This window comes from Dendroctonus ponderosae, unplaced genomic scaffold, assembly GCF_020466585.1.
Source record: "Dendroctonus ponderosae isolate FM_Combo_2020 unplaced genomic scaffold, Dpon_F_20191213v2 Dpon_F_20191213_6, whole genome shotgun sequence".
NCBI classification, from domain to species: Eukaryota; Metazoa; Arthropoda; class Insecta; order Coleoptera; family Curculionidae; genus Dendroctonus; species Dendroctonus ponderosae.
The window spans coordinates 3,663,822-3,674,058 of NW_026018814.1; the positions used below are offsets into that span (position 1 = coordinate 3,663,822).

Below are 10,237 nucleotides of genomic sequence, written 5' to 3' on the forward strand. Positions count from 1 at the left end.
GATGGGACAAACAGTCGTACGGATACCATGGCGATGACGGACATTCGTTCTGCTCGTCAGGCACGGGACAGCCGTATGGGCCAACGTTTACTACTGGCGACGTGATTGGATGTGGCGTCAATCTCATCGACCACACATGCTTTTATACGAAGAACGGCCACCATTTGGGTATAGCCTTCCACGATCTGCCTGTAAGCTAAGAGACGTTTTATCATACTATGAAGGCTTTCACGGCCGGTTAAATCACATTTAGGAATGTTTTCCGGGCTTTGAAGCCGTGGTCCATGGGGGAATTTCTTCCTGACGTTTCGTCCACAACTGCGGTGGACATTATCAAAGGCGCCTTTGAGGCTTCAAAGCCCGGAAAACATTCCTAAATGTAAGAGACGTTTGTTTGCCAGCTTTGCAATGTGGACCGTTTTTCAGCCGAACCTTTACCCGACGGTCGGCCTACAAACGCCCGGTGAAGTTGTGGACGCCAACTTTGGGCAGGAGCCGTTCGTGTTTGATATTGAGGACATGATGCGCGAGCTGCGCGCCCACACCAAGATCGAAGTTCAAGAATTTCCAATTCCGGGCAACCAATCCGAATGGCAGGCCGTTCTAAACAAGTGAGTGTTGTACTTGTCCTTGTGGCTCCTCAGTGCAATCCTTCCTTAGGATCGTATCGACCTATTTGGTGCATCACGGCTACTGCAATACTGCTGAGGCGTTCGCCCAAATCACCAATCAGCCCTTCACCGAGGACATTCACTCTATCAAGAATCGACAAAGTGAGTCGGGCACGCACTGCTGCCAACCGGATCGTTATCTAGTGGTTTTCGTTGCAGAGATTCTGAAACTGGTACTATCGGGGCGCATGGGCGAGGCCATCGAGCGCACCGGCCGGATGTACCCTGGCTTGCTCGACAGCAATGAAAATCTCCTCTTCACCCTAAAGGTAAAGCGCCAGAGCAGGCTGAACATGGTTTCGAATTTGTTTGTTGCAGTGTCGTCAATTTGTCGAGATGGTCAACGGTTCGGACATTGAGGTTTGCCATAGAAAGTGCGGAACTGGAATTCTAAACTCTTCGCAATTAGACAACAGCCCAGTCCATCCGTCCGTGATCCAGTCACCGAAGGGACTGTGCAAATCGAGCCATAAATCAGCAGTTGCTTTGAAAGCAGCACGCAACGGAACGGCCCTAATCGAAGACGACGACGCCATGGACGTGGAATTTTTGGACGACTGTCCCAACGGCGTGGACTGCAGGATCTGTGAAAATTGTCCCAATACGACCGATTGTCCCAACATACAAGTAAGCAAGGTTGCCGGTGCCTGTCCCTAGATGATACCGGTAACGTTGCAGGACTGTCAAAACGGATCAGCCGACTGCGTCAACGGTAAAGAACCTGTTAACGGTTATCATAACGGCAGCAATCACTGCACTGCCGGTGCAGATGCCCCCAGTTCCTGTGATGACGAAGACGACATGGGTAAGAGCGCATCCAGAGCCGGAAATCTCTTGTAAATAATCGATTTCAGATGTGGACGTGCCAGTTTGCCGCAAGTCCTGTTCAAAGCCGGCCGTTGAGCGAATACTGGAGTTTGGTAGGGAGCTCTACAGCATGAGCCAACGGTTAAAGACGGACAAGTTGACCCGACAACACAACCAGCACATGTTGGAGGTACGGCTGCACCCACTAGTCCCGAACTGGACGGGTTGACAATGGGCATTTTTTCAGGACGCCTTCAGTTTATTAGCCTACTCGAATCCGTGGGACAGTCCCATCGGCTGGCAACTAGAACCCGCCCAGCGAGAAGCCGTGTGCGCTCAACTCAACTCCGCCATTCTAGGTGAGTGGCTCGCCATTTGGGCCCGCCAAAGCTAACCAGAAAACTTGCAGAATCAAATAATCGGCCACGTAAGCCGCCCTTAGAAGTGGCGATGGCGCACGCCCACGAACTCACCCGCCTGATGTCCTACAACGGGCTCGGTTCATGTGCTTTTGCTGCCGTGTCCGATATCCTCGACCAGGACCACTGACCCGCGGGTGCAGCTCGACAGGCGCCTTTTTGCGGTCGGTAAAACACGAGCTGCATCGTTCATGTTGACCAAAACTCGGGGGGAGCGCACGACTACCCCAATCCGATGAAAACACTATCGAATTGCTGACTGCCATTCTCCTAGAGGAACAAAACCGATGGGCAAATTTTCACATTGACGCCCTCTTTTACAACCGTCTTGTGGGTACTATTTCAGTTTGAAAATGGTGATTTTTCAGCGTTCAAAACTACTTAAGTCCAACAATTCACCCATGTTGATTCTTACACCCAAACATTGACTCTGCCTCATGATTACGGGCTGGTCCGGATCGAGGTCAAGGAAATTCGTGTGTTTAGATGGTAACGCGTTAGGGTTTAGGAACATAATAACATAGAAATTGTAAGCGATCGAGCCATCACTCATAGGCTTGATCGGTTTGCTGTCTATAGTCGGTAAAGATGCAATCGTAAGTTAGCTATGTAGATTAGAAATGTAAGCTTTTTTGACACGTCCCAATTGGGTGTAAGGAGTCAACGTACCATCTGACTGCAATCATGTACCTGCAAGTTGGCAACCATGTGATAAAACCATATTTTGAGAGTGAGTCAGTTGTCTAAACGATGCGACGTTTCGCCTGTAAATAAGGACAGTTTTTTTACGTTTGTACATATAACGAGCGAATTCGGTTTTTATTCCGCGCAAGGGCCCGTCTCTTTCAATCAATTCTAAGGTGTTTTTTTTTATTTTACGTAGACCTATAATACCATTTTTAGTGATGCAAACTGACAGAAAATGTACATAAATTATTAAAATGTTTAATTGTTTATGAATAATTTACCGATAATAAAAAAATGTATTTATTTGCGTTGCTATTTTGCGTCACGCGTTTGCCTAATGCTTAGGAATTGGAATTATCCTGATTGTGATTCATATCCAAATATGCTATAAACCAATAATAGCCAAAGCCAAGAAAAGCGTAAAATTTAGCCAAAACGCCACTGATTTTTTGAATTTATTGGACTTTTACGTTTGGGGGCAAATAGAAAAAAAATATAAACTTTATTCTTCTCCAGTTTTAACCAGAGATGATTTACTTTGACGAATTCAACAAGCCTGCAATGATATGCGGAAAAATTTTCATAAGGTATCGGCTGCAATAAATTCGTGCATAATTAGTTGTCCATGTCGAAAATGTATTGAAGTGCGCGGACTACATTTAGACAATTTCTTTAATTTTGTTGTGATTATCATCGATTGAATTTGCGAATTAATTATATTATAGTTTCATTAAATTATCAGCTATTTTTTACGTAAAAACGCTTGTACAGAGAAATTTAAAAGCATTTTTTTTTCGAACTGAATGGAGAATGCAAAAACGTGATTTTTATTCTATGAAACAGCAGTGTCGTATTCTTATTTTTGTCTTTAAAAACACTCATTTATCTGTTGGCACGGAGGCTACAGACAAATCACAAAATTTCGTTTTTATTGCAAAATGTACTCTTAGGGCAGAAAGACCGATTGGGTCGATAGCCTTTTTTTGTAGGAAATAAAAATTATTTATATATATATATTTAGCCAAAACGAGCCCAAATCCAAACCACTTGGACTTGGAAAATGTGCCAAATTTTCCAAACTGTGGGCCGCTGCTGGGTGCGGGTCTGGATTAACCGCAAGAAAAAGCGAAAAACTGCATTGCCCTAGTAGTTCATCGCAGTAGATCTTATTTTACTCCGAAATGACTCGCATGCGTATAAACGCAGTACAACGGCGGGAAACGTAAAATTTGTAGAGTTGTTTTGAGGTAAGGTTCACCGCTGACTTTCAAATTAACACTTGAATTTAAACCAAAATACTTTATTTCTATGCAAATCTACAAATAAGTGTGATCATTATTGGCTGATGTACTAATATTTAGCACTGTCGCATTTTGACTTAACGATAACTTTATCATTTTTGCCTCGATAGGCAAAGGCCGACAATTTTCAAGTTTCTGCTACTCTTTATTTCGCTTACCATAAAATCTAGCTTGTGTATCGATTTTTTTTATTAATATTAACTTTTTTGCTCTCAAATTCAATCCTGTGACTCCTGTGATTATTGAACAATTCAATAGATTTGTAAGTGTTTTTTTTTAATTTGGGCACGAACATCGTTAGACACGTTTGAACTATTATTTAAAGTAAGGCAAAGTTCTAATGCAGACTTTAGTTCATTTTTTAATATGATTTCAGGCGGGAAGGATGTAATGTTCTCCGGTGAAACTAAATTATCGGAAACGGCGTTTGCAGGATTTTCCATGAAACTTGATGTTTTGTCAACATCATAAAAATATATACAACATGCATCTATACGTTAATTACGTTATGGCGAACAAGAAAGCCATATGATGTATCACTCGAGGTATTTTGAGGAACTTGAATTTTTTGAAAAAATCCACCTGTTACTCTCCCTTTATGAAATTTTCGACCAAAAATCAAAATTTTGCAATTGCGTTTTTTGCCCTTATTGGATTGTTTCCGACCTAAGAAGTTGCCCGATAGCAAGCATGAAAGTTGTGGGTCGATAATAAGGAAGATATCGTCCGTTGAAAATTGCGACCGCTCAAAATAGACAGAAAATGTTGATTATTTGGGAACTGGAAAGGCCCCGGTGTCTTTTAATTAGCTCGTTACATCCCTTCGATCGTCGAGGTATTTTGAGAAACTTAATTTTTTGGAAAATTGACCTCTTACCCTTATTAAATTTTCGACCAAAAATCAAAATTTCGCAATCGTGTTTTTTGCCCTTATTGGATTGTTTCCGACCTAAGAAGCTGCCCAATGGCGAATATGAAAGTTGTTTGTCGAAAATAAGGAAGATATCGTTCGTTGAAGATTGCGACCGCTCAAAAACCGTTCAAAATCGACAGAAAATGTTGATTATTTGGGGACTGGAAAGGCCCCGGTGTATTTTAATTAGCTCGTGGCATTCCTTGTCTCTTTCCGATGAAAATGATGTATCACTCGAGGTATTTTGAGGAACTTGAATTTTTTGGAAAAATCCATCTCTTACTCCCCCATATGAAATTTTCGACCAAAAATCAAAATTTTACTATAGCGTTTTTCGCCCTTATTGGATTGTTTCCGACCTAAGAAGTTGCCCAATGGCGAACATGAAAGTTGTGGGTCGAAAATAAGGAAGATTCAATTGCAATTCAAACATAAAAGTATAATTTTTACACGATTCAAATACTGTTTGAATTGAAAATATTGTTCGTGATGTTCGTTTTTGTCATGGATGAGGTTTAGGAAATGCTATCTGCCTAGAGTTGGTATGCTAGAGCTTTGGGCTGTATAAGCCTCCAGCCTGGCTGATTACTTAGTAAATCCCTTTCGCTCATCGCTGACGTACTCCTTCGCTTGCCCTGTATATTTAATGAATAAGGATATGTAATGGCGTACGCAGGACTTCATCGTCTCCTTGTTTCAGTAACTTTCCAATAGGAAAACTAATAAAAACGTATATACCTTCCATAAACAAAACAAACTTAAAATTTTTAGGTTAGTGACGTTGAATCCAAATGATGGATCCATGACAGGCGTCACTGCGATGAGCCACTCGCCGATGAATGGCTCGTGTATTTGACAAAGTTGGGCCGCTGTGTTTACGGGATGCCTGCGCCGCGACGTCGACCGTCATGCGCTGGCCGTCCAGCGACGGCGCAAGCGTCCCACCCACAACGTCGTCATCGAGCGAGCGACAGCCGAACCGTCTCCTGCACCGTCAGATTTCCGTTCTTCACAAAAAGCGTCGATCTTGGTTGCACGGCCGATGTGTTGGTGAATGTGCGTCGCGTCCGACCAGACGGTGCTTTAACTGGTCCGGGGGTTCCGTTCGCAGCCGGGGTGGACTCCGGGACAAGGCGCCACCATTGATCTGTAAGTACCCACCATCGGGTCGTCCTTGCCAAACAAGGGCGGGTTGTGTCCGATCGGGAATTGGCGCTCCCCATTCCCCGACTTCCCTTAGCTCGCATACGGTTCATAATGCCGTTTGGTGGCTTCCAAGCGAACGATTGCCGCGGCTCGAGCCGCTTTTGCTGTTGTAAACACGGCTTTAAGGGCTCGGGGAACGGCAACGGAGAGCGACGGGCACACCTAATCGATGGCTTTGCACTGAGCAAACAGATCAGAGCCAAGCCATTGGTGCAAAACCAACTATTTGACGACCGTAATCGCTTCATGCTAACAGTGTGAGGAGTTTTTCGCTTTTGATGCCTATGACGTCATCCGCCTACCAATAAAATCGCGGTTTTTTGCAGGTGTTGCAAAAAAATGGGGTGCACTTCGTCGGCAGAAGAGCGGGCCGCGCTGGCGAGGAGCAAAGCCATCGAGAAGAACCTGAAGGAGGACGGCGCTCAAGCGGCCAAAGACATCAAGCTCCTGCTGCTCGGTATGTTCCGTCTAACAATTATGACGTTTCCTACACACAACCACCTGTCTAGTTTGTCATTTATGATGTATGGAAACGTCAAGTTAACTAAGACCGCCACCTTTATACCTATTAGAGAGTTATTGGACATGCTAAATACTGTCATGCAGTACTAATGTTATTCCTTATTTTAATACTGCATTTGCGCTATTTCTGTAACGAAATGATAGTTATTGGATTGGATTCACTGCTTTCACTATTAAACATGTGTTATTGTGTAACCTAACCTTACACAATTTATTATTAATCATTTTACGTTGGCGTATTCGTATTTTTTACTTTTTAATTGGATTTTGGTTGCTGCTGACCATTTACGCTTAATTGTTATAATGAAGAAAATTCGAGAAGCCACAGTCATAGGCGGAGCAAGAGAAAATGAACTTGAATATTGCATTTTTCATAATACTTATATTCATAAACAGGGGTGGTTATCAGGCTGAGGAAAGAGAATATTTTTATTTAGAACAAATGTCCGATGAGTATAACTATGTCTTGAAGTGCATACTATTCAAGGCTTAGTGGAGATACGAGGAACAGATACGATAAACAAACTGAAGTTTTTGACCCTTGTTTGATCCGCCTTGGTCATTACGGCTTGATATTTATAAGTTCTCCAACATCACGACGTATTTGGTGAATTACTTAATTTAAAGCCGTAGTTTTTACATTGGATTACAGCTCAAGGCTTATAAAGATTTGCAAGTTTACAAGTATGCTGAGTCTGGCACCGTTCAAGAGATATCAGCTACACACGTTAGGGATAAAGCATTTATTTTTAACATAATTCTCATTTACATCCATCACTTGAACTTTTGCTTGCAAGGTGTACTTTATTGAATTGCAAAAATCTAGATTCTGAAAAACACGACTTGAATATTCTTCAGTTAGGTACATCAGTTTGAACTGACTCACTAACACAGCTTCCATAAATCTGCTTTGCTCAAATTTCTTCAATAAATTGTGAAACACTATCAAATCTTGTGCACCATGCAGAAACCACTTCAGCTCGAACCTAAAAACAGCAGCTTAAACACATTATGCCTTTTAATGTTCTAACAACCAACCTCTGGCTTCATTCCAGCTCTTTTTAAAAACCTTTTAAATAGGGAGTAGGCAGGCAGATTGACCTGGTTAGAGACTACAAATGTTTTCTAAATTTTCGTTGGGCAACACATCTGGATTAGTTTTGTCTTCCAAGGCAGCTGGTTTTCCTTCAATCAAACATAGACAGTAGCAAAAATCACTTTTTTGTACAAATACTTACCAGTTATGAAATGTCCTAAGCAAATACGACCATTTCTCATAAAGATTTTACGTAGAGGCACCCGTTTTAAAGCCTTAACACAACATTTCGACGTTCACTAGAGAAAGCATTCAAATCATATCTCTCTTCTATGTCTCGCCAAAATCGGAAAAAAGAAACCGTATCTCGTTCAGCACGCATTGAGCATTAAAGAACACTGCAAAAATGTGGCATTTTGAATCAATTGTATAAGTAATACAAGATTTAATACGTAGTTAAACGTAATGTTTACATATATAAACAAGTAGTCAATTGGAAATGGGTAAAACTGGGTTATGTTTATAATGAAATAATCTGCAACCGGACGTCAGAAATGTCAACTGCCAGTTTAACGTAGAAAATAAAACGTGCAGTATCGGCACACAAATACTACAAAACAGTACTTTAATTTTGCAGTTCTTATTTTTTAGACTGATTTGCGCAGGCGTTTGTGTCAAAATAGCGCAAACTAATACTGCATGAACGTATTGGCCGAACAATAACTCTCTATTGGCTGCGAATTCGCGACCAGTGTTTGAAACTGTTGAGTATTTCGGGTGTATTCGCTTCGACTGCGAACATACTCTGAAGATGCAAACCATTCGTGCTTGCGAAACGTCAGGAAGAAATTGTTGTCCACAACGTCCTAAACTCGTCCGAACCGGTCTGGTTCAACTGCATTCCGCAATAGTCAAATGTCAAATAACTGAAAATAGCAACAAACTAAGACCGAAACTGACAAATGGTATGTGGAAAATCGAGTCAATAATACAGCATAAAAACCTGCCGTGTGGGGCATACGGCCGCCGTTTATTTGCATTAATTGGGCCTAATAAAGCGCACTGGGAAACGAAAAGTCGGCCACGATTTATTCGGGTCAGTATCGGCAAGTTCCGTTAAGCGCCCGAGCGTGCATTACGAATCAAGGCAGGTGTACGTCGTTTGCATGTCAAAAATATCTGTCAGTTTTAAGGCAGCCAGTAACAATTGTTTTCGCACCAGTATAACGATTGTTGACACCCGATAGCACTTATTGATAAATAGGCTTTCCAGCAATTCGATAAATAACAGCTCATTTTACCCTAATCGCACCGTTCGTCATCTGGGCGCCACACAATGACTCATCCAGATTGACTGTATTTTTTTGAATTTGATAATCAACCATTGGCTTGTACAGCACTCAATTACAGGGCTTTAAATCTTCAGCAAATCCAACAAATGGCCCAAATGTTCCCGACTGATTAAACAATTTCCCGGATCGTAATCGTCGATTTCGGCTTATCAATTATTGATGTAGAATTGGCATGTCACATTTCGGACAATAATAGCTGGTTTTGCGTAGGTTTTCCCATTCAGCTCGGCGACAATAATGACACACATTCATCGACGAAAATTGCCATTGTTTTTTTTTGGACTTGTACAGCGACGATTAGAAGGCCTTGAAAGTTTCCCAACTTGGGGAAAAATGCACAAAATTAACCTTTTCCTGATAGATAAGCGAGTTTGGACCAGTTGAAGGTCAGCAGCCGATTCTGATCGTCCAAAAAACATGGACAAACAATGACAAACTGCAAAATCATACATTGGAATTGGGCGCCCAGCAATTAGCGCAAACGACCGTGTTAACGCGGTAACTACTAATGCATATTCCGTGTTTTCCGCGGCGTTGTCAAGCGTCGCCTGAAGACAATTTTCCATGCAAAAAGCCGGGATAATTTCTACTGTCTTAATCACATTTTTGAATGGCCCCCGTAACAGCGCTGGTACAGCTGCTGCATCCAGTCGCCATGACAACCAGCTGTTCTTGTCCTGCGCATTCGGCCTACAAGGGCCAAGTGCAAAGTTAACCCCCGATTGCACCGTTTTCGCTTTAAACACTGATTATATCTTAACCGGTGTTTAAAAAAAATGTGTTGCGCCGTCGCAAACTAATCGTCTGTTAGTTAATCAGAGAATTTAATTAGGTTGCTATCTTCATGATTATCGAATTTTATTTCACATGATCTTTCGCAGCAACGCGGCCAGTAATATATTGGTTTTGTTATATTTTATTGTGTACTCCTTGTCTTCATATTTGTGTACTACTGACCTATAATATATAATATATATAAGCCTTGTTCTATGCTACTGACTACTGTACTAGCATGTACCAGACGTCGACTAACAATGCAACTCAAAGCACCTAACAAGGTCTGAAATAGCTGAAAAATACGACCAACTGCTTGATAAACGGCTAGAACTAGCAGATTTGCAGAAAAAGAAATTGGGAGAGGAATTGTTAATGATTGGATGTGAAAGAAAGCGAAAGCTTCTATTATTAGATTTACAAATTGAAATGGAACAGAAAAAACTTAATCTCCTTTGACATTAAACTGGGTGTTTATATTAATTTTTATTGAAAAAACTTAAAAATTAAAACTCCGTACAAGGTCAAAGGCAACGTAAGAAACTTCTT

General features: G+C 41.7%; 3 protein-coding genes and 1 long non-coding RNA gene across 4 annotated transcripts in view; 3 read left to right on the forward strand and 1 right to left on the reverse strand.

Annotated features, from left to right (window-relative positions):
• The window catches only part of LOC109534112 (ran-binding protein 9), a gene marked incomplete in the record, with an annotated part of 7,482 nt that extends 4,595 nt beyond the window's left edge, over positions 1-2,887 (forward strand). The window contains 9 exon segments of the mRNA XM_048667550.1: positions 1-191; positions 427-611; positions 661-773; positions 831-940; positions 990-1,298; positions 1,350-1,476; positions 1,526-1,668; positions 1,726-1,837; positions 1,888-2,887. Coding sequence (XP_048523507.1) covers positions 1-191; positions 427-611; positions 661-773; positions 831-940; positions 990-1,298; positions 1,350-1,476; positions 1,526-1,668; positions 1,726-1,837; positions 1,888-2,027 — 1,430 coding nt within the window.
• The window catches only part of LOC109534156 (dimethyladenosine transferase 1, mitochondrial), a 179,795-nt gene that overhangs the window by 142,863 nt on the left and 26,695 nt on the right, over positions 1-10,237 (forward strand). The window lies entirely within an intron of this gene.
• Positions 5,735-10,237, forward strand: part of LOC109534130 (guanine nucleotide-binding protein G(o) subunit alpha) — a gene marked incomplete in the record, with an annotated part of 17,412 nt that continues 12,909 nt past the window's right edge. The window contains 2 exon segments of the mRNA XM_048667559.1: positions 5,735-5,947; positions 6,331-6,461. Coding sequence (XP_048523516.1) covers positions 6,344-6,461 — 118 coding nt within the window.
• Positions 7,255-9,598, reverse strand: LOC125504892. The gene is made up of 3 exons (XR_007281779.1): positions 7,765-9,598; positions 7,565-7,711; positions 7,255-7,512 (listed from the first exon to the last, which is right to left on the reverse strand). It is a non-coding gene; the product is annotated as an uncharacterized LOC125504892 (long non-coding RNA).